Source organism: Sus scrofa, chromosome 3 (genome assembly GCF_054392235.1).
Source record: "Sus scrofa isolate SSC_HxYL_T2T_F1_AM1 chromosome 3, Sscrofa_HxYL_maternal_Yorkshire_Landrace_v2.0, whole genome shotgun sequence".
Lineage (NCBI taxonomy): Eukaryota > Metazoa > Chordata > Mammalia > Artiodactyla > Suidae > Sus > Sus scrofa.
The window spans coordinates 40,278,716-40,302,079 of record NC_139385.1 but is presented as its reverse complement, the minus strand read 5'-3'; the positions used below and the strand labels follow the sequence as shown (position 1 = coordinate 40,302,079).

The following is a 23,364-nucleotide window of genomic DNA, read 5'->3' as shown; positions in this document are numbered from 1 at the left end:
GGTTCCGGGTGTGATACAGCCAGATGGTCCCCCAGGTAGCTGCAGGTGTCCCCATAAGGGACCGTAGAGAGAGAAACCTAGGGGACCTTGAGAGGTCACTGTGAGTTAATAATTGTTCAAAAAAGCCACCAGAATGTGGCAGGCTGCTTGACCAGTGGCCAAGAATTGCCTCAGGTCATGGGGGAGGGGGGGCTGCATTCTGGTTCAGACCCAGGGCAGGATTTGAGGACTGCCCTTCTGCTGATTTGAATAAGCACCAGGACAGGCCTCCTCTGGTCGACCTTCGACCTCCTTCGGGTCAAATACTCTAACCAGATACCGAGGAGGAGCCACTACTTGAAGAAAGGAAGAGGCGGGCTTTTCCCAGCCCCACTCTCCCCTTGGAGGATAAAACTGTAGCCCACAGGATCCTGGGGGCAGAGCCTCCTTGCCTGCTGACTTGCATCCCTCACGAGCGACCTATCTTAATTAGTCTATTTCTTGCCTATCCCTTCGTCTCTTGCTGAATTCCTTCTGCGCTAATGCGCAAAGACCCTGAACCTCAGTGAGTCCAGACACCAGGTGAATGATTCTAATTTAAAAACCAGGAGTTCCTGTTGTGGCTCAGCAGAAATGAATCCAACTGGTACCCGTAAGGACGCAGCTTCACTCCCTGGCCTCGCTCAGCACTGCCGTGAGCTGTGGTGTAGGTGGCAGACGCCGCTCAGATCTGGTGTGGCTGTGGCTGTGGTGTAGGCCTCTAGCCTGAGAACCTCCACATGCTGCAGGTGAGGCCGTAGAAAGCAAAACTAAAAAACCATGGGTTCAAGTCCCAGTTTGGGTTTAGGCTGGGTTCAAGTCCTAAGTGCCATCCGTTTCAGCTGGCAGGGGAGAGGGCGGCTACTGAGATGCAGATCCGAGTTGTGCTGCTGCCCAGCTGTGTGACGAAGGGACGGGTGCAGGCCAGCCTCACTCAGTCTGCCCCTCTGCCAAGTGGGCTGTCATCCCGACCACGCACCTAACCTCACGGACTTAACCTCACTCAAGCACTTGGAACAGTGTGTGAGCCATCGCTAATGTGATCGTCCCCAGAAACCCTCCAAGGTGGGACTGTCACCCCAGATGAAGACACGTCATTCCCCGGACCCTCCTGTCCCGTTCTGCGACAGTCGAGAGCCTCACGGGAAATAGCAGTTGCTCAGTGTTGAGCAACAGGGAGGCAGGGGTGGCCCGAGGTCAGCCTGGCGTGATGAGAAAGCAGGCTGCCCCCGCCCCCTGCACTCCAGAAGGTGACCCAGTATTTGGCCCTGGGTCAAGGTCACTCAGGGCTTAAGAAGCCTCCAGGGAAAGCCCATCAACAGCTACTGGTGGGAGAGGTCCCCAGGAAGGCCCTTACAAACCGCAGGGAGGAGCCTGAACTTGATCCCGAGGGAGGGGACCTGGGGAGGCCCCTCTGGGAGAGACGGCAGGTCTGTCCCGCTCCCGGGTGGGGAGTGACCGCAGGCCGGCCAGGAAACGAGCTGGGCAGATGTTTGGATGAGGCAAGGCAGGCCTGGGTAACCCTGATTCACTTCCTCTGCTTCCTCGTCCTCTTCAGGCGGGGCCACCTGGCCAGGCAGTCGGGCCTTGGGCCCCCTCCCGCTTCCGCCTCGCCCTCCACAGTGCCCCAAGAACTCATCCCACCCCTTTGCTGGGAGGAGCCGGAGACAGCCTGGCCTGCGGCCCCACCTGCTCAGGTTTTGCCAAACCCTCCCTCCTGCCTCGGGGTGACATGTCTGTTTGAAGCTAAATGCCTACTTCGGACCTCTCCCTAAACAGCTTTGTCACGGAGTCCAAACTCACAGCCCTCACCAACGAACACCACAGGCCCAGTAAGACAAGATGCCTCGTTGGGGCAAGGAAGAGCAACTTTATTCGGAAAGCTGGCAGGCCAAGAAGATGCGGCTCGGTCCCGAAGAACCATCACGCCTTTACACCAAAGCGGAGGCGGCAGGGCTGGAGTAGCCCAGCGGCAGTCAGCCCTGCCCAGCCAGACCCTCCTGCACCCCAGGGGATGCACCGCTTGCCTCCTGCCGCCAGTCACAGGCCGCCAGTGACAGGCCGGCCTGGCCAGGAGGCCCCGCGGGCTAACAGCTGTTTCCACTTAACCTCATTAGCTCAGGGCGCCTGCAGACCTGCAGTTACGTGTAATTCAAGCTTAAGGCAACGTCCCTTCAGTGATGACCTGACGTCAAATACAAAAGATTTCCCCCTATCGCTGTTCCCCACTGTCCATGTCCATGCCCTGATCTTGTGGGACAAGGGGGACGGACACCACTGCGGCTACTTCCAGAGGCAACAAATGCTCCTTAGACGCTTTCGTCCTTTTTTGTCTGTAGCTATTGTAAAGCTGACGAAGCCCCGTACCACTGTGGTCAAATGTGTAACTGAAGGTGGGGTTGGGGTCGCTGTTTCCCACATGTATTAAGTTCCTGCACCGTTGGGCCAAAAACGAGCTGACCCTTCTCCAGCGGCAATGAAATGACCTCCCCCTCGGATGGAGAGGCGGGCCTGCCGAAGGCACCCTCATGGACAGAGGAGGGCAGCGCCCAAAGTTTTACGCGATTGCCAGCTGCTGGGTCTTTCAGAACATTCGGAGACTCCCCAAACTGCGCAGAAACCTGGGATGGACCATCATACGTATTTCCAAGGGGCTTAACTGAATGAAGCCTGCTCCTGGAGCCACTGATCTGTAGCAGGGCAGCTGGCAACGTTTTAGCCCAAGTGCAAGTAGTCCTTCTGGTCTTGGTTTTTCCTGGTTTATATATACATATATATTTTTGTCTTTTTTTGGCCATTCCTTGGGCCGCTGCCTCGGCATATGGAGATTCCCAGGCTAGGGGTTGAATCAGAGCTCTAGCCACCACCAGCCTACACCACAGCCACAGCAATGGGGGATCCCAGCCACGTCTTCCACCTACACCACAGCTCATGGCAACGCTGGATCCTTAACCCACCGAGCAAGGCCAGGAATCGAACCCGCAACCTCATGGTTCCTAGTGGGATTCGTTGACCACTGAGCCAGGACGGGACCTCCTCCTGGTTTATATTTTTTTAGGGCCACACCTGCGGCATATGGAAGTTCCCAGACTAGGGGTTAAATCAGAGCAGCAGCCGTAGACCCTAGCCACAGCCACAGGCACAGCCACAGCCACAACAGATCCGAGCCGCAACTGCAAACTACACTGCAGTTCACGGCAATGCCAGAGCCTGGCCACGGAGCGAGGCCAGGAATCGGACCCACACCCTCATGGATACTAGTTGGATTCTTAACCTGCCACGTCATAACAGACCCCCCCCCCCCGTTTTTCCTGTGGATTGTGGCCTCCAGGGTAAAGGTAGTTCCAATGCCTTAACCCAAAGCAGAAGTAATTTCCTTAAAGAGGGCTTTAACCAATTAAAAAGGTACTGATTTTAAAAACTAATAACTGGAGTTCCCATCGTGGCTCAGTGGCTAACGAATCTGAGTAGGAATCATGAGGTTGCAGGTTTGATCCCTGGCCTCGCTCAGTGGGTTAAGGATCCGGCATTGCTCTGAGCTGTGGTGTAGGTCCCAGATGTGGCTCGGATCCCACGTTGCTGTGGCTCTGGTGTAAGCTGGTGGCTATAGCTCTGATTAGACCCCTAGCCTGGGAACCTCCTTATGCTGCGGGAGCAGCCCTAGAAAAGGCAAAAAGACAGAAGAAAAAAAAAAAAAGTACCTAATAACAAAACTGTGTCACATACATAACAAATAGCAGTCCATAAAATATTCTTTCCTTCTGAAGGTTTTCCAGTGCAATTATTAACCTGTCTTACTATTTAACTTAAATGCCAGTTGAGACAAACAGTTCCGAAACCATTTCTCCACCACTGATTAAGACTGAGGTGGCAGGTACTGGGGGTAAGACTCATTACAGGTTTGGTTTTTTGTTGTTGTTGCTTTTTAGGGCCCAACCTGCGGCATTCAGAAGTTCCCCGGCTAGGGGTTGAATCGGAGCTGCAGCTGCGGGCCTACGCCACAGCTATTGCAACACCAGATCCTTAACCCACTGAGCAAGGCCAGGGATCAAACCCACATCCTCATGGATACTAGGTGGGTTCTTAACCTGCTGAGCCACAACAGGAACTCCTCCACTGTCAGTTTAACTTGGTGCACCTGAGGCCCAAGTGCAAGGGAGCCGGCGTCTTCGTTAGTGTTTTTCGCTACCATGTGAGACGCTCTCAGCTTACTGTTCTCCTTATGTTTTGGCCCAGGGCAATCTGTTTTCTTTCCCCACTGGTGACTGACTACCCCTAACCATGTCCCTTTCTTTTTATATTTTGTCCCTGGTCATTCCCTGTCCAACACTTTCAAAGCAACCAATGAGAAGGGTTCGTTCCAAATGCATGTCTAACCTTCGCATCTTTCTCCTGACACCCGAGGCACTTTCCCCTACCCCCCAGCAAGGTCCAGTTGCCCATTCTACTATTTTCAGGGATGTTGGGATCTGCATTGGTAGGACATCTGTAGGCCTGCTAAGTCCTTTCCAAAAACTCAGAGAGGTCTTCATGTGTCTGCTGAATTTCAAGAAGAAACTCTTGTGCTCTGCTTCCCCCGTTCAAGGCTCTGCCAAGATGCACCAGCTAGTAAGCAGGGTTCTAAATAAGGTCCTTCCACCCTCACCGGGGTCCCACATGTGGTTCAGCTATGGGTACGGCCAAGTGGGCTGCGGGTGTAGTGGGGTTGTGATCTTTCCTGTTAAATGACCAGCTGGCTGGTCATTTGCATTCAGCCTCTACAGGAGACAACAGCAATGGAAATTGCCCTGCCCTGGCAGTGGCTCCTGGCCCCAACTGGGTGCCCTCTCAGGCCTTAGATGGGGATACCAGACCACGTGCCTGTGCCCCAGAAACTAACATAGGATTTTTAATGGGTCCTCCTAAGGAGGGACCGTCCTGAGCCCCAGGGTCGGGAATCGGGCTGGACGGGAATGGGAGGCGGGGAAGGGGCGGATATCCTGGCCTAACAGCCAGGGCAGCTGGGGCAGCCCAGCTCCGCCGCAAGAGTTCAGGTTCAACGCAACATGTCCTCACTCTCGTTCCCTTCCCTTCCTCATTCTCCCTCACGTGAGAGCACAAGAGCTTCCGTGTAAAGGATTTCATCTCTCTTCCCACTTCACACAATAGCTACAGAGTCATTCAAAAGCCATTGTAAAACCACAAATAGCAATTGATCACCTTTTTTTTTTTCATCTTTTTTTTGGCCTTTTCTAGGGCCGCTCCCATGGCATATGGAGGTTCCCAGGCTAGGGGTCAAATTGGAGCTGTAGCTGCCGGCCTACACCACAGCCACAGCTACGCAGGATCCAAGCCGCGTCTGCAAACTACACCACTGCTCATGGCGACGCCGGATCCTTAACCCACTGAATGAGGCCTGGGATCGAACCCATCACCTCATGGTTCCTACTCGGATTCGTTAACCACTGAGCCACGATGGGGATCATCTTTAACCATGAACAGCATGCCTTTGGAGTTCCTGTCATGGCGCAGCAGAAACGAATCCGACTAGGAACCATGAGGTGGTGGGTTCCATCCCTGGCCTTGCTCAGTGCGTTAAGGATCTGGCGTTGCCATGAGCTGTGGTGTGGGTCACAGACGCAGCTCAGATCTGGTGTGGCTGTGGTGTAGGCTGGCAGCTGTAGCTCTGATTCGACCCCTAGTCTGGGAACTTCCATATGCTGTGGGTGCGGCCCTAAAAAGACAAAAAAATAAAATAAAAATTGAAAAAATAAATGAAAGCATGCCTTTTGGCCTTTGCATCAATCCATCAGCCTGCATTCTGAGCTGGGGCGTTTGGGGATTCTAGGAACCAGGTGGAAGCTTTCTCTCCCCCCTCTCCCTGCCCCGGGAGGGCCTCACTCTTGGACAAGAACAGGGTAGTTGTTGTTTTTCTCCTGTTCCTTAGCTCGATTGAACATCAATAAAAGTTTTATACATCACAACATTGATTTGGCTGTAAGTGCAGAAACAGTATGAAACAAAAGGACATGAAAAACCCAAAGGGCAAACAGAAAATGCTAAATAAACCCTCAAGGTTGATCTTGAGATTTTTACACATACCAGCAACCCAAGAGACCGCAAATGACATAATTCACACAGCAAGGGCAGCAGCATGTGGTGCATAGGGTCCCAAGATGACCCTGCCCAAGACCTTTGTGGAGACCCTAACAGGTGCCACACGTTACACGGAAATATCTTCCTCGCACCCACGTTCACAGCTGTAATCACTTCACTTACCCGCAAGGCGCCTCGGAGGACTTTCTTTAGGGATAGTTGAAATATTCCCCCTTTTTTTCTCTGTTACTTTTTTTTTAGGGCTGCACCCACAGCACATGTTAGTTCCCAGGCTAGGGGTCGAATCCTATGCCACAGCCACAGCCACACCAGCCCTGAGCCTCATCTGCAACCTACACTGCGGCTCACGGCAATGCTAGATGCTTAACCCACTAAGCGGAGCCAAGGATTGAACCCGCATCCTCAAGGATACTAATCAGGTTCTTACACCTGCTGAGCCACAATGGGAACTCCTGAAATAGTCTCCATTTTTAAAGACAGAAATTAAAGACAAACACAACACAAACCGCACACGCAAATTACCGCATCCCAAGAAACAAACCAAGTGGTTCGCAAAGTGGATAAAGCCCAGCAGTTTTCGCGGCTCTTCAAAAGGGCACCCCACTCAAATACAAAACCAACTGACTTATTCCAGAGAAGCCCCCAAATGCAGAGGAAATAAAGTTTCCAGCTGTACACACTGGAGCGACTTACCCAACTGTCAGCTCCCAGATGTCGACTCCTTGTTCCATCTGCCAAGCGCTGGGGCAGGTGCTGCTTCAGGGAATTTTGAAGGGCAGATCCTCGGGACGAGGGGTCTCAGTAGCTGCCAGGGCCTTACGACAAACCTCCCCAACCGGGGCCGGCTGGCCGCGAGCAGCTTCCACCTGGCTCACCAAAATTTGCTACCACGTCCAAACTTGTACTGCTCACCCCACGACAGGCCAGGAAATCAAGAGATGAGTTTTGGGGGGGCAAGGAAGAATGAGTTTCTTTGGAAAGCCAGCAGACCACGAAGATGGGGGACTTGGAGCCCAGAGAACCATCTTGCCCAGGTTAGGTCTCCGGCTGCTTTTACACCAAAACAGAAGGGAGCTTGGCCCAACGGTTCCTACTTCCTGTCCGGCCCGGAAGGGATGTGTTAATTTCTCTCTCCCCTGCAGCCATGCGCACGTGGGCCTGGTCAGGCTGGTTCCCCTGAGCTAACAAAGGTATTTTAGCTTAATGCTCATTACCTGGGAGGCAGGGCTCCCACGGGTGGGCCATTAGGTATAATTTAAGCTTGCAGACATCCCCCCTTTAGTGATTAACTTACATCTAGAATACAAAAGTTCTTCCCTATCACAGGTTCGATGGGCTGGTTACAATGTTTCCTAATGCACTTTGAAAATCACTATCAGGAGTTCCCGTCGTGGCGCAGTGGTTAACGAATCCGACTAGGAACCATGAGGTTGCGGGTTCGGTCCCTGCCCTTGCTCAGTGGGTTAACGATCCGGCGTTGCCGTGAGCTGTGGTGTAGGTTGCAGACGCGGCTCGGATCCCGCTTTGCTGTGGCTCTGGCGTAGGCCGGTGGCTACAGCTCTGATTCAACCCCTAGCCTGGGAACCTCCATATGCCGCGGGAGCGGCCCAAGAAATAGCAACAACAACAACAAAAAAGACAAAAGACAAAAAAAAAAAAAAAATCACTATCAGCACCGCCCCCCAAAGCACCTCCGCACCCGCCCAAGTCAACTCGGGCTGAGTAAGACCTTCCCAGCCTCTCCCGCCCGATCCCCAGCCCCAGCATCTCCCCATGGCGCTTCTGGAAACCAAGGCCACCTCATCTCCCACTTCCCTTCCTCCATCTGGACGTCCGGACGGCCTTTCCCCGGACTGCTCATGCTCACCCAGTAAGAGTTTAAATGCACCAACAGGGCATCTACCAGAGTTCCCGCCACAGTACAGCAGGTTAAGAGTCTGACTATAGGGACGGAGCTCCCTTTGTGGCTCAGCGGAAACAAATCCCACTAATATCCACTAGCATTGCCGTGAGCCGTGGTGTAGGTCACAGGCCCGGCTCAGATCCCATTTTGCTGTGGCTGTGGTGTAGGCCAGCAGCTGTAGCTCCAACTGGATCCCTAGCCTAGCAGGTGTGTACGCCCCCCAAAAAAGAATCCTACTGCAGGGGATCTGGTTACTGCAGAGGTGCTGGTTGATCTCCAGCTCAGTGGGGTGGGTGAAAGGATCCTGCGTTGCCATAGCTGCAGCTGTGGCTCAGATTCAATTCCTGGCTCAGGAACGTCCATCCGCCACAGGTGCAATCATAAAATTAAAAAACAAAAACCAGGAGTTCCCGTCTTGGCACAGTGGTTAACGAATCCGACTAGGAACCATGAGGTTGCGGGTTCGGTCCCTGCCCTTGCTCAGTGGGTTAACGATCCGGCGCTGCCGTGAGCTGTGGTGTAGGTTTGCAGACGCGGCTCGGATCCCGAGTTGCTGTGGCTCTGGCATAGGCCGGTGGCTACAGCTCTGATTCGACCCCTAGCCCGGGAACCTCCATATGCCATGGGAGCGGCCCAAAGAAATAGCAAAAAGACAAAAAAAAAAACCAAAAACCAAAACCAAAACCAGGGCATTTACCCACACCTGACCAAGTACGTGGCACTTTCTGTTGTCGAAAAGCCACATCCTACTGCTTAGCTTGCCTATGCGTGAGGATGACAATTAAGGAAGGAATGACCTCATTTTCTTATTCATCCCCAAAACACAGAATGTGAAGTACAATGACTGAGTCAGCTTCCTTTGGGGAGAGGCCCTCACCTGCCAGCTGCAAGGAAAAGCTTCCTGGAAAGCGGCCTCCTCGCCCGCGTCCACATGAACACACAACGCAGAGCCTCACGGCAAAACCACCTTTATTGAGAGAAAAGCGCTGGTGGGAGGCTTGATCTGGAGTCAGGAATCCCGGATTCTGTTCCCAGCTCTGTCACCAACACCATGCATCCTCCCAGGGCCCCCATGAGTTTCTGTAAATTGAGACTCTGCCTGTGCAGAGAGGGGAATCCAGCTCTAACGAGGGAGAAAGAAGGGGTCACACAGGAAGCGCAGAGCGAGAGCCATTTACAAAGGCGGACACCCAGCGAGAAAGCCCAGAGGCAGCCTCTTAAGAGTGGATCCAGCTCCCAGCCCCGATGGTGACGGTGGGCTGGTGGGGTCACAGGAGCCCCGACCTTGTGCCCAGGTGAGGACAGAGCGATGAAGTTGCCAGCGGTGGGCGGTGTTCTGAGGTAGGGGTGAAGACACAGGCTCTTGACCTCCGGGGGCCTGTGTGGGTCTCAGCAGAGGTGGCTCTAGAAGGAGTTCGCATTGTGGCTCAGCAGTAACAAACCAACTAGTATCCATGAGGATGTGGGTTCGATCCCTGGCCTCACTCAGTGGCTTAAAGATCCTGCGTTGCTGTGGTGCAGGCCAGCAGCAATAGCTCCAATTCGACCCCTAGCCTGGGAACCTCCATATGCCGCAGGTGCAGCCCTAAAAAAGACAAAAAAAAAAAAATACAAGTAGCTCTGGAAGTGTGGTCTGTATCCTACACAGGGGGCTCCAGGAGCCACATCCAAGGCTGAAGGGGAAAGGCACACCGGCCAGCAGGAAGCAGGACCTTGGGGGTGGACCCTTCTAGGGTACCGCAGGCCCCAAGGAAAGGATCAGCTTCCTTAACTGTGATGTTTCACTGAACACTTGTCACCTACACACTTCCTGGCCTATTTTAAAGCAACTCCGGTGCCCATTCTGTGATGGTGCCCATTCTGTGATGTACGGAGAAATCCAGCCACTATGTTATGCGCTGGGAAACACAGCGCTGTGGGTCAGTTATACTTCAAAACACAGCAGTCCCAGCCCTCGGCAAAATACCTCCAGCCTTCCAGGCCTTTCAGATGAAGCCAATCCCCGGCACCCAGAATTAGGACATTAGGAGAGGCCACCGATCTCTCTCCTGGGCTGGCCTCCCTGCACCAACTTGCATCCTGACTACCTCTCAGCCACACATTTCCCAGCTATTTCTATTTCTTAAATCATAGCTAAAGGCAAACCAAACCACGCAAAGAAAATCCGAAGGATTGGTTTACTGGAAATACTCTATGAAGGTTCGCAACGTCAGCAGCAAAGTGCAAACACAGCCAGCTCTGGTGAGCACTTCAGTTATGCAAAAAAAGAGAAGAAAAAAAACCAACCACCTAAGCAGTTCTTCAGACCGCTTTTCCAGAAAACCCCACCAAAGGTGTCTTTCTCCTTCAGCTTTTGGCTTTACCAGGCTTGTTAGGAAGCAAACGACCCGATCTCCCCTGGATGGATCTGGCAACAGGTCTGTTTGTAGGTTGCAAAACCTCATATGTCCTAGCTTTCCCCCTCACCTCCTCGGAGGGGTGTCTCAGGGCTGAGTACTGTCTCCTGGGCTTAAGTCCTAGTTTCACTCCAAATAAAACTTAAACTCTCAAAAAAAAAAAAAAAGAAAAGAAAAAGGTCTGTTTATAAACAAAGACCCTCCCCGTTCTGCATGCCCATCCCCCACCCTTCCCCATCCCAACCCACCTCCTCGGCGCCAGGGATGCGAAAGGGCTGCTGAGCCAGGACCACTCAACCTGGAGACAGGAAACACTGGGCTTCCAAGGGAGTGAGGATTCGGCCCTGAGCACATCCCTGCCAAGTGGAGGGCTCAGGGCTCCCGGACACCCAGCTGTGACACCTCCCCCTACCAAGGCACCAAAGCCCCCTGCCCTCCCCACCCCTGGGAACAACCAGCTGAGAATCCGAGAAGCCTGCTCTGCCCAGCAGGGCCAGCAGAGACACAAGGGTGGGGCTGGGGCGCTTGGCTGGGAATTCCTCCGGGGAAACAATCAGGGTCCCTGTCACCCCCCAGGGGGCCAGATCTGGGGATTTTTGTGCCCTCGGTTCCAGGGGGATGAGGGACTCTGTGGGCTGGAGAACAGAGACTGACCCAGCCCCCTAGGCAGGGCCTGGACCCTCCGCTCAGCCACCTCAGCCACCGGCGGGGCACCTCTCCTTTTTCAATGCTTTTAATGTTTTTCAGACGGTGAGATGTTGGTGGCGATGGTCAGAGGCTGTGCTGGTGGCCAGGAGCACCCAGTGCCTGCCCCCCACACCCCTTCCTCCAGGAGCACTTGAAAGGGACCACACTCCCCCCTTGAAGCCCCATCTCAAGCGACAGAATGTCCTCTCCAGTTTGGTCCTGCCTCCTTCTCCCCGAGGCTCCCCCAAGCCGGGAAGAATGGATGCTTCCGGCCTCTCCTAGGAGCTGACGACGTGGCCGGACCAGGTCTCGTGCTTGGTGCCCGGCGCCAGGTGGGTGATGACCACCTCCACGGCCTGCAGCTTCTCGTTCTTGGGCGGGATGGAGCACATCTTATAGGTGACCTCGTCGCCTTCCACGGGGACGTACTCCCCTTCCACACTGTGGGGTGGGGAGAGAGCGCTCAGGGTGGGCACTCAGGGAAGCCATGCAACACACAGAGGACCTGCCCCCCTGCCCGGCCACCGGAAGGCGCCACCTCGAGCCTCTGGTCATGGCTGAGGCACGCCTGAGCCCATCAGCTCCTTCCCTGGGAGCTGGATCCTGAAAGAGATGGAGCTCTGCCCCCTGGGTATGCTCGCGTTAAAAGTGGGTGCTCTGGGAGTTCCCATCATGGCGCAGTGGTTATCGAATCCGACTGGGAACCATGAAGTTTCGGGTTCGATCCCTGGCCTTGCTCAGTGGGTTAAAGATCTGGTGTTGCCGTGAACTGTGGTGTGGGTCACAGAAGTGGTTCAGATCCCGCGTTGCTATGGCTGTGGTGTAGGCCAGCAGCTATAGCTCTGATTAGACCCGTAGCCCAGGAACCTCCATATACCGCAGGTGCAGCCCTAAAAAGACAAAAAAAAAAAAAAAAGTGGGCACCCTGGGCCCTAAGGATGGACATGGGGGAGCCAGTCTGAGCCAGGGAATCAGCATTGGGAGATGGCCTGGGCAAGGATTTCCTGAGCATCACCCCTGCCCCATCCCTGGTCCAGGAGTCCCAGACACCAGGCTGTTCAACTCCTCAGAATCCTGGTGAGCTTTCAAGAAAGTCCTGCAACACATGAGTCACTACCTCACCTGTGACAGTGAGGTGCCCCTCTTGATGCCCCCTTGATGAGACTCCAGGAGGAAAATCCCCTTTAGATCCTCAACGTCAAGGCCAGCCAGCTCCCCAGAACTGGTTTGTCTTGATTTAAAAAAGTCACATTGCCCTCTTTGATTTGGCCACCAGGAAGCTCAGGAATAAATGTGAAGCCTATTTCTAGCAGTGAAACCAGACACCCCAGTATCTCCATCTTTATTTGCTCCCAAACCCATGCTTCCCTTCCTAATTTTTCTTGTTGCACTGTGTGTGTCCTTAAAAACCAATACAAATCCTTTCTGGAAAAAGCCAATACGGAGAAACATGTCTACATCCACGTGTAGGTATGATTCATATATATATATGACATGCATTGCTTTGGTATCGTCCTCATGTCTATACTACATTCCCCCAAGAATGTTGGGGGAAGGTAAGGAGGGATAACAGTCCCATCACAGCAGACACTTCCAAAAGGATCCTAAAAAAAACATTGTCATGTCTGCTGTGTAGGGTAAAGACTTTGCCTGCCATGGACTGAGGATTTGGGGCTTCTGAGGTCAAAGACTAGGGTGGGGGAGGGTGTCGATCAGGTCCCTAGAGATCTGCAGGCTGCCCAGCAGATGGGAAGTGAAGCCCAGGCTGCTGGATGCCTTCCAGTCCAGAGGCCAAGGATGTGTGGGTCCCGCCCTGGGCGTCCCCCAACTCCCCTGCCACCCCCGAGGGTTTCCAGACACTCAGGAAGGAAGGACGTCAATAAGCAAGAGGCAGGAGAAAGGGTCCAGCTCCAAACTTCCTTCCTGGAGCGGAGCTCAGGCAGCCCCCAGCCTCACCAGGCGGCCTCCCCCAAGGCAGTCAGGAAGCCAGCTCCCAGGCCAAATACAGCTCCCCTGACACCCAGGGCTGCTCCTCCCCACCCACCAGATACACAGGCACTCCGACCCGCTTGGAGAGCTTCTCAACTCACACACACATGCACGCACGCACGCATACATGCATGCACACCGTTGCCTGCAGCCTCTAACATTCTGCCACCACCATGTTCAGGCTCACAACCCCGCCCCTGAACACAGTCACGTCCGGATCCCAAGCAGAGTCGCCCATGCCTGGCTGCACACCCTCATCATGCCTGTGGCACTCATCAGAGTCACAAACTCTCCCCGCCTCCTCGGGGCCAGAGCAGCACCCACCCCAGACCAGCTGCTGACTCACTCAGAGATGTGCAGGAAGATGTCAGGGCCGCCGTCAGCCGGGGTAATGAAGCCATGACCCTTGGATCGACAGAAGCACTTGCAGACTCCTTTGTAGATGGGGCCCTGCGAAGCCCTCACCGTCCTGACAGAGACAGGGGATGTGTGAGGGGCCCCATGAGCCTTCCAGGACAGCGCTCCCACTCTCTGGGGCACACCCAGGACCCAGGACCACCATGTACAGCTGTGCAAGCTATGCACTGCACAACTCTGGGAGCCATTCAGAGACTGGTGACTCTGAATGACACCAGCAGGTGTTTTCAGGCCTCAGCTTCCCCATCACTAAAAACTTTCTGAAAGTCCCTCCAGAGGCTAATTCTTCTTTTTTTATTTTTATTTATTTATTTTTTTGTCTTTTTGCCATTTCTTGGGCCGCTGCCTCGGCATATGGAGGTTCGCAGGCTAGGGGTTGAATCGGAGCCTACATCAGAGTCACAGCAATGCGGGATCCTAACTGCGACTGCCACCTACACCACAACTCACGGTAACGCCAGATCCTTAACCCACTGAGCAAGGCCAGGGATCGAACCTGAAACCTCATGGTTCCTAGTCAAATTTGTTAACCACTGCGCCACAACGGGAACTCCGAGAGGCTAATTTTTAATAGCAGCCACAGCCTTCGCTCACTAATCCGAGAGCAGCATCTGCCAGGCCCCGAGTGGGGCTCTGCAGCACCGTGGCCACCTGCTCCTGCTCCCACTTCGCAGCGGATGGGGAAGAGGCTTACGTGTGATTTAAGGCCCAGTGATTTAAGGCCCCAGCAGTTGCCCACCCATCGCCACTGTCGTCCCTCGCCCCCAGCGTTTGACAGGCTCAAGTGGGCCTGGGGGCAGTGCTGGGGTCCAGAGTCTACCAGGCGCCTGCCCAGTATCTCACCATCAGCCCTTTCCCAACCCCAAGTCTCCCACCTGACAGGCAGGGACCGTGAGGTAGAGGTGGCCAGAGTCACGGAGACCCTCTGTCTCAGGGACTCAGGAAGCCTCCCCCAGTCAGCCCAAGACTCACGCTGAGAAGGTCCTTGTCCGGCGAGTGGGCAGCGGGCTTGGGACCACGTTGCCCCGAAGAGGGGACGGTGAGCGATCTCGGGCCCGTTGAGTGTCCAGCCCGACCGAGGACTGGTGGGTGGGGGGCTGTGATGGAGGAGGAGGCTCAGATGACATGGCTGACCTGGAGAGAGACAGGGGGCTTTCAGGGGCTCACGCCTCGCCAGGGGGACCCCAATGCATCCCCACCCCACGCCTGAGACTCATTCCTCTCACTGTGGGATGCAGGCTCCAGGCTCGCTCAGCACAGAGGTCACCTGTTCCGGGAACACGCCCGGCTCTCCCTGGGGCCTGATCTGTGCTCCTGGGGCTGCCATGGGGCTCCCTCCATCATAGCACTGCCTGGAAATGCCAGGTCCCCCCCTACAAAGACACCATCGGCACCTCTATATCCCCAGCACCCAGCACTGACCCTGGCATGCTCGGGGCTCTCAGTGAATCCTTGTGAAAGGGAGGGAGGGAGGGGGCAGGGAGGCAGCGGGGTGGGCGGGGATGCTTTGTGCCAACGACCCAGCTCAGGACTCCAGCCACTCATCAAACATCTGACCCCTAAGTGCCAGACACCATGGGGAAGGGGAAGGCAAGAAAGGGCCCAGCACTCAGTGTTCCTCCAGGAAATACTGGGACACAAACCAAAGAAGGCTCAGACTCGAGCCTGGGTCCGGGAAGGGCTGTCACAAGCCTGCATCTAGGAGAGGGAGGCCTGGCAGGCGAGTGCACGAGACCCTAAGGGGCAGGGGCAGTTCAAAGGTGGCATCTTCACCAGGCCTCTCATTCAGATCCAGGCCGTTTTTTTTTTCTTCCTTTCTTTCTTACACATAGATGTTCCCAGGCTAGGGGTTGAACTGGAGCTGTAGCTGCTGGCCTACACCACAGACACTCGGGACGCAAGCTGTGTCTGCCACCTACTCCACAGCTCAAGGCAACGCCGGATCCTTAACCCACGGAGCGAGGCCAGGGATCGAATCCACATCCTCATGGATACTAGTTGGATTTGTTACCACTGCACCACGACGGGAACTCCCATAGGAGCTCCCTATTTTATTTTATTTTATTTTTGTCTTTTTGCCTTGTTTAGGGCCTCTCCCATGGCACATGGAGGTTCCCAGGTTAGGGGTCGAATCGGAGCTGTAGCCGCCGGCCTATGCCAGAGCCACAGCAACGTGGGTTCTGAACCGCATCTGCAACCTACACCACAGCCACAGCAACGCGGGATCTGAGCCGCGTCTGCAACCTACACCACAGCTCACGGCAATGCCAGATCCTTTAATCCACTGAGCAAGGCCAGGGATCAAACCCGCAGTCTCATGGTTCCCAGTCGGATTCGTTAACCACTGAGCCACGACGGAAACTCCAGGAACTCCCTATTTTAAACATGAGCTATGCAGAGTCTGCGCCCAAGTCTCGGTTTCCAGCCAGTCTGAACAAATCAGCAGCTCTGAGACTTGAGGCTCCAGTCCACCACCCCTGCACCCGCTCCCCGCAGTAAGTCTGCGGCCCAGGGCACCAGTCAGTGTTCAACCTGCAGCACCCAGCCACAACCCTCTGCCCCCAACTCAAGCTGCCTAAGAACCAGGCCTGACTCCTCAGGGAAAGGGACACCCCCTCCCCCAAAAGAAAGAAACCTCTCCCTCCCACACCCTGCAGTCCCGCACACTCCCCTTTCAGGACTCAGTTCTGTCTGGCTGGGAAGGGAGAGGGCTGGCTGGCTTCCTGGAGGAAGTGACATCCTACCTCCTGACCCTTCTCTCAGTGGCAGCCGCGGCCAGGGAGGACCGCGAGTCCGGGGAGCTCCCACCTCATAAAGGCCCCAGCTGCTCGGCCAGGGGGTCAGGGCTCCAGCACGACCCACTAGCGCAGGTCATAGAGTCCTAGAATGTTTTAACGCCTGGGGTTCTAGGACGGCCTGGTGACACGGGGGTGAGGGTGGGGGTGGGGGGACTGCCCTCCCCCCACTCTATCCCAAATTTCCCTTGTTCCCCTGACGTCAGGCACATCTGACTTCAAATCCTACCACCTGCTGGCTGCGTGATCTTGGGTGAGTTACTTAACCTCTCTTAACCCTCTTCTGCATCTGGAAAATGGAGAGTTTAACAGTTCTGACTTCACACCATTGTCAGGAAGTTGAAATGAAATTACACATGCTAGGCACTCTGCCCACCCTCTGCCCAGAACAAGGGAGCATTAAGCATTAGCTATGATTATTGTTATAACTGTCATCATAAAGTCATTCAACAGATATGTGCCTGGTGTCAGGCCCTGTTCATGGTTCTAGAGACAGAGCTGAACTTGGAGGCAGAGAAGAAACAGGTCAATAATATATAAATCAGATAATTACAGACGGCCGAAAGGGCCAGTAAGAAATACACGGGACAAAAAAAGGAACAGGGCGGGGGCGCCACCCTATCGAGGGTGCAAGCTGGGTCCTGAACAGTAAGAAAGAATGGAACACTTGTAAAAGAGGGAGCCTCTTCCAGGAAGAGGGAGCAGCCTGTGCAAAGGCCCTGAGGTGTGACTGAAGGCCAGCAAGGGGACAGGCCCAGGGGAGGGGGGTCCTGCGGAAGGAGGCATGAGAGGCAGAAGGCGTGGCAGACAGGAGGGCAGGGCCAGGTCAGAAACTGGGGAGCATCTCTGTCATCCCCACATGTCTCTGTTCTTCACCACCATGCCTGTCTGCCTGTCCCCTTGTCCCTCCCACACCCAACTCCCCGCCCCGGGGTTAGTGAAGCAGACCCAAATTGTGGCCCCCTTACTCTCTCCACTCCAGCCCCCTCAACTCCCCCAGGCCGCCCAATCCTGCAGAGGCTAAAGGAACCCACCGTCTTGAGGGGCACAACCTGGGTGCAGCCGGGGCCCTCCACATCCATGGGGGCCCAGCACTGGGGCTGGGACAGAGCAGGGTCCTAACCTGCATTAGATCACTTGTACGCCCAGCACCTTGCACGATCTAGCAGCAGGGGCTACACGCACCTGGCAGTGGGAGAAACGGAGGCCCGGTGGGGGGAAGGGGGTCACCAGAGCCATGGGGGGGTGAGGGGAGGGAGACATGGGAGCCTTAACCACCACCCTGCCCGCCTCCCATGGGCCCTCGGAGCTGGAGCTGAGAGCAGCTAGAGCAGCTGGGGCAGCTGGAGCAGGCCTGGACAGGCGCCAGCCCCTGGGGGCCAGAGTGGGAGGAGGAGTGAATGGCCTCTGTGTGGGGAGGCCTGGGTTAAAGTCCAGCTGTAAGGAAAACAGCTGGGGGAGGGGGCAGCCAGGCCCCGGGAGCCACCAGATCCGGCCGCTGCTGCCCCTCAACACACACAGATCGGGGTGCAGCAGCCCCACCCCCACCCCCCAGCATAGTCCAGGCTCCCAAGGGGCAACTGCTCTCCCAGCAACAGCAGGGGCAGTCCTGGAGCCCACCCTGGAGGAGGCAGGGCCCCTCCCTCTGCCACTGCCCTCCTCCCCTACCTTACAGCTGCGGGGCGTCTGCAAACCTGAGCAGAGGCTCGGGCTGGCAGGAGGGGCAAGGCCGGACCTGAGATGGGCCCCGGGCCTGCAGCAAACAGACCAGCGTCACGCCCAAGGCATGTCCATGTCGCAACTGCTGAGCTGTGTGCGCACGTGGTCTGTGTGTGCACGTGTGCATATGTGTGTGGCTGTGTGCGCACATGATTGTCCAAGTGTGTTTGGCTCTGTGCACATGTGGTGTGTGTGTGTGTGTCGGAAGCCAGATGCACAGGCGGACACCAGTGGACCAGACGCCCACTGCCCTCCAGGGGTTTATATTCAGGGAGGGGAAGACCCAGCACCACCAAGACAAGAGCGGCCTGCCAGAGCCAGGGAGGGTTCACAGCGCTTCACACGACTCAGCTCAGCCCCATTTCACTGATGGGGAAACTGAGGCAAGGTCTCTGGTGACTTGCCAGGTCCCACCTCTGATAAATAAAAGTGGTGAAACTCACAGTCTGTCAGACAATGCTGTGGTGCAAAAGCAAGCAGGGGTGGGGGCGTGGGTGGGGGTGAGCTGCTGGCCATGCTCCCCCTCCTCCTGTCACACCCTAGGTCCTGAAGAGTGCCCAGCGGGGGAGGGGGACCCAGAGCCTAGAGGTGGGCGGTGGGGGGGCCAGGAAACCACTCCCATCCCAATGGCCCCAGGAAGGGGTGTGTCAGCAGGGCCTTTACCCTGGGAAAGGGCAGGAAGGGGGGCCATAGCCCAAAATAGCCTGGGAATTTTCCACAGGCTGTGCAGGTCCTCCTGGAAGGTTCTGAGAGTTCAGCTGGGCACCAGGCTCTGATCTTCCTAACCCCTCTTCCACTCGCCCACCTATCAAGGTGAGGGAGACCCAATCCTGCAGAGACCCTGCTAACCCCTCCCTTCCTGCCTTCTTGGCCTCAAAGTCCACCAGCCATATCAAAGGCAAGTCTGTCTTGAGCCAAGCAGCCAGTTCTCGACTCCAGGGAGGGGCCATTGCCTCTATCAGTCATTTACACTTTAGTGAGAAGGAGACTGCAGTTCATTTCACAAGGCTCCATTCTCAGTAGCTTTCAGACCCTTGAGGGCAGGAAGATTGGATAGGAGAAGCTGGATTCAAGCTGGGAGCTTCATTCTCAGCATGGTTCTCAGCAAAACCAGAAAAAATGCAGTGTCTTGAGCCTTCACGGGTTTCTGGATGGGGGTGGCCAGGGCTGGGCACCATATTCAGATACCTTCCACCCCTGGGGCCAGGCCACTGCTGGCAGGTAGGGATGAGTCCTAGCCCACCTGAAAGGAACAGGACAGGGCACTGGAGAACCAACCCTGCTCTTCAGGGACAGTGAGAAAATGCAGATTCTGAAGATGGGGAGAGGTCTCAGATTGTGCATTTCTAAGAAGCTCCCAGCAAGGCAGATGCTGCTGGTCATCCAACACAGAGTGGCAGGGGTTAACAGTCTTGCACCTCTCAGCCCGAGTAAGAGGATGGGAGGGAGATTGAGGGGGAGAGGGCTCTAGATGAGTCACAGTCACCCTAGTAGACCCAGGTTCCATGCCAGTGCTTCCCCTCTCGACCTCCAGCCCAGCTGAGCTCCAGCCTCCCAAGAACTGAGGGCACATGGGCCAACAGGCCTGGCAGGTCAGGGGAGGCTGGACAGGGGGATCCCGAGGAAGTCGGAGAGGCCCTTAATAAGCCTGAGGACTCTTCTGGCCACACTCACCTCCATTGTTTGGGAGAGAGTGGGGAGCTCAGATGGGGGTGGGGGAGTGGAGGGGAAGGGGAAAAGGTTGATGGGGAGTGGGGGGGCAAGACTCAGAAGGGGCGGGGCCAAGGGAGGGGCGGGGAGTCCTGGGGGAGGGAGCTGAGACCCCGAGGGGAAGGGGCGCAGGGGCGGGGAGGCCTGGCCACCGAAGAGAAGTACAAACAAGGCTTGGAGGGTGCAGCCGGTGATGCCCAGCCAGCGCCCAGCCGGAACCGCTCGGCCCGCCCCAGAGTGCTGGGAAGAGGCTGGAAAGCCGGAAAGCCGAGGACTAGCTCCTGGGAAGCTGAGGCGCCCCTCCAGCACAACTGCCAGGCCCGGCTTAGCGCTTCCGGACCGCCCCGCCCCGCCCCGCCCCCCGCCTGGGCACCCTGGAGGGGGGGAAGCTCGAGCCCTTGTTTGTAACTAAAAGTCGACTCAGCACCCCGTCACCCCCACTTCCAGCATTCCTGGATTCCAGTCTGTCTCCATTCTCCCAGGGCTTCGGTCAGAGCTGAGTCTCAGCCTAACTCTTCTCTCCGCTCGCTCCGTGAGCCCTGGCAGGCGACCTCGCCGCCCCCACCTCAGCTTCCTCATCTGTCAAATGAGACAGTTGTGGCGCAGCCTCTCAGCCGGGCGGATGTCGTGCGAGGGCGTTGTGCAGAGGGTGCCAGCGACAATGGGCTCAGGCAGCAAGAGTTGAGCCGCTGATGGTGGAACTGTCAGGCATGAGGATCTAGAATAATCCCTCCCATCCCTGTCCCTGCTGATGGGACACAAACCAAATGCCCTGACTTTGCCCCTCGCTGAGACAAAGAAAGGCCAGTTCTTCTCCCAAGGGAGCCCTCCCGCAACCCCACCCAGGACTCCAGAGCCCCGCGCTAGGCCTGGCTCAGCTCATTCCCCTTTGAGCATCTGCTGCAGGCCGGGCTCCATGACGACGCTACAGGGCCCTGTTGGTGCTCTACGGGGGCACCCCCGCCAGTTGGGGGGTGGGGATGGAGGGGAGGGTGACAGACACGCCAGCATTGAGAAGCCGTGGTCATCAAGACCTCCCCAGTACCGGAAGCACAGAGCGGGCTCAGAGGAGGCCCGGGCCTGAGGAGGCTGCTGCTTCGAGTCCTAAACTGGGTTGGGCGTGGGTAAGTCATTCCAGGCAGAGGGTCCGGCAGGGGCAAAAGGCCAGGGAGAGGGAGGACAGGCAGCAGAAAATGGGGTGGGGTAGGAGATAACAGAAAGCTCTGCGGACAAGTTTGGAAATTAAACAACCGTGCGACATTAGGAGATGATTTTAAGCTGAGGGTTGACTTGAACCTGTTTTTACAACTTCCCTCTAGGTTCAGGGTGACGAAGGGATTGGAGGGGCGAGAATGGGAGCCGAGAGACGGAGAAATATCAAAAAGGCATGTGAAAACTGACAATAGCTAACGTTTCTCCCCGCACTGGGTGCGCCATCTCCTTTTACCCTCACTCACTCTGCTAGGGTAGGAAAAACAATCTTCCCAGCCTACAGATGGGAAAACGGAGGCTCAGGGAAGCTTCCTATTTTGCAAAGAGACACCCCCGTCTGTGGGAACAGAGATGGTGCCTGGAGTGGGCTGGTCTCGCGCCCTCCACCCGCAAGACACACATCCACTCCAACCTCAGAAAAGCTGTGGGAGCCAGGGGCTTCCTTTTTAGGGGGAAAAAAAAAAAAAACCGTTGCATTTCCGGCCTGAAAACTTGGGCTGCCAGCGAGGCCGGTGGGGAGGGGAGCCTGTGGGCGCGGGGGAAGTTTCTCTGCACTGCCTTGGGGCCCCCCATCCCGACGCAAACGCACCGGCCCGGCGCCCGGCGGCTCCTCCTCTCCAGACGCGGCCAATCGCGCGGCGCCAGGATACCCCCCCACACCCCGCCAGGCCTGGCGGAGGTCCCACTGCCGAGTCCACAGCTGGCGCGACCAGGCCTGGCTGGGGGCTGGCTCCACCTTCTGGAGCGGCGCCCCCCTCGCCTCGCCCCAGCGCACCGCGAGTCACCCCTTTCAGCTCCAGCCCACAGGCGAAAGGGGAGGGAGATAAGGGGGGCAGGCGGAGGGGGGGGAGGACGAGAAGGAGGGAAGGCTTTTTCCGCAAGAAGAAAACAGGTGGCCAGGCGGGAAATGCAACCTGACGTCTGCCCCCAAATCCCTCCAGCTGCTGCCACACCCACCCCTCTCCAGGAAGGATGAGTAACCCGTGCTCCCCAAACAGGTCACGGCGGCCCGGGTATTTTTTTAGGGGCCTAGAGAAACCCAGCCCGGAGACCCCGACCGAAGAGTCGGAAGACCCTGTAGAGGGGAGACGCATCGGGGCAGCAGCTGACGAAGAGGCCGAGGTCCCATCCCGGCCATCCCTGGGCCTCCTACAGGGCAGGGGCACCCCACCACACCCCTCCTGGGGTCCCGGGAGAAGCTCCTACCTGGTGATCCGTTCAGCTCCGCCAGCTGCTCCGCTCGAACTGCGAGAACTGGGCTGGGAAGGGGGCGTGGTTCACGGGACGGTCTCGCGGCGCCCCTGCCTAGGCCCCGCCCCCCAGAGCTCTCGGCCAATGGGGCTGCGGGCTGGAGCAAGAGCGGGGCGGGCGGGACCAGCCCGGACCGGACCTTTGTGTCTGCGCGCGGGAGTGGCGGGATCGCCGGGCGCAAAGCCTTGGGTGGGGGAACCCGATCTCTCGCCTGTGCTGCACCCCCGGCCAGAAAACGCCCCTGGAAAGTGGGAGAATTTGTTGTTCCCCTAGCCAACCGGGTCGGTCCGGCCCCCACTTGACCTTCGCTCCAGAATCCGGATGAGTCCGGGGCACCTCCGTCTTAGCGGAAAGAAAGAGATCTAGGAATGTCAAGAAGGAATGAGAGCTGCCAAAGGGAGGGAAAGAAAAAAACGAAAATGCAAAGAAAGAACAAAAAAAAAAAACGGGAGCTGTTGATTTCGTTCTTTTTTTGTTTGTGTTTTTTGTTCTTAATTTCCACTTCCTCCTCGAGTCCTCTGTATCTGCAGGTGAATGACCTTACTCTCATTTAACAAGAGAGGAAACTGAGACAGAGAGGTGATCAACCCCTTACACACAACAAGTTGGGAACAGCCCCTGAAAGGGAGCCCAGCTCTGGATCAAGGCTCAGGCTGGCTGTTGAGGGGCAGCGGGAAGTGGGGAGGTATCCTGTAACTGTCCTGCGACAACAGGGTCCAGGATTGGGGGTAGCATGGGGGTCTCTCCTGAAACCCACTAGCTCTGCCTGCCTTTCATATATGCAGATCGCTTGCGGTGGGGGTGGGAGTGGGGGGGTCCCAGGAAAAAGAACCAGGCATGGCTTTCTTGACATGAGAAGCCCTTTTGTGATCTAAGCCTTTATTTATTTATCTTTTTAGGGCCGCAACTGCAGCATATGGAAGTTCCCAGGCTAGGGGTCCAATTGGCCCTGTATCTGCCAGCCTATACCACAGCAGTGCCAGATCCGAGCTGTATCTTCAACCGACACCACAGCTCACGCCAACACCAATCTTTAACCTACTGAGCGAGGCCAGGGATTGAACCTGCAGTAATTGCCAGGTCTGAAAATTATTGATGTTAAGGAAAGTGAAGGAATGCAGGAGCAAAGGAAAAGCAGTCAAGATACAATAGCTCATTCCCACTGTAGCTC

At 56.2% G+C, this 23,364-nt stretch overlaps 1 protein-coding gene across 3 annotated transcripts; it reads right to left on the bottom strand.

The window, feature by feature from the left end:
- Positions 1-8,969: 8,969 nt before the first annotated feature.
- Positions 8,970-22,189, bottom strand: CARHSP1 (calcium regulated heat stable protein 1). 3 transcript variants are annotated; one of them, XM_003124608.7, is made up of 4 exons: positions 22,149-22,189; positions 14,479-14,640; positions 13,436-13,558; positions 8,970-11,541 (listed from the first exon to the last, which is right to left on the bottom strand). In XM_003124608.7, the coding sequence occupies exons 2-4, from the start codon at positions 14,631-14,633 to the stop codon at positions 11,379-11,381; spliced, it is 441 nt and encodes a 146-aa protein (XP_003124656.3). In that variant the 5' UTR covers positions 14,634-14,640; positions 22,149-22,189; the 3' UTR covers positions 8,970-11,378. The 3 variants fall into 3 exon arrangements, with proteins under 3 accessions (XP_003124656.3, XP_005662204.1, XP_013851113.2); XM_005662147.4 differs by lacking the exon at positions 22,149-22,189 and adding an exon at positions 17,970-18,115; XM_013995659.3 differs by lacking the exon at positions 22,149-22,189 and adding an exon at positions 17,996-18,115.
- Positions 22,190-23,364: the final 1,175 nt, after the last annotated feature.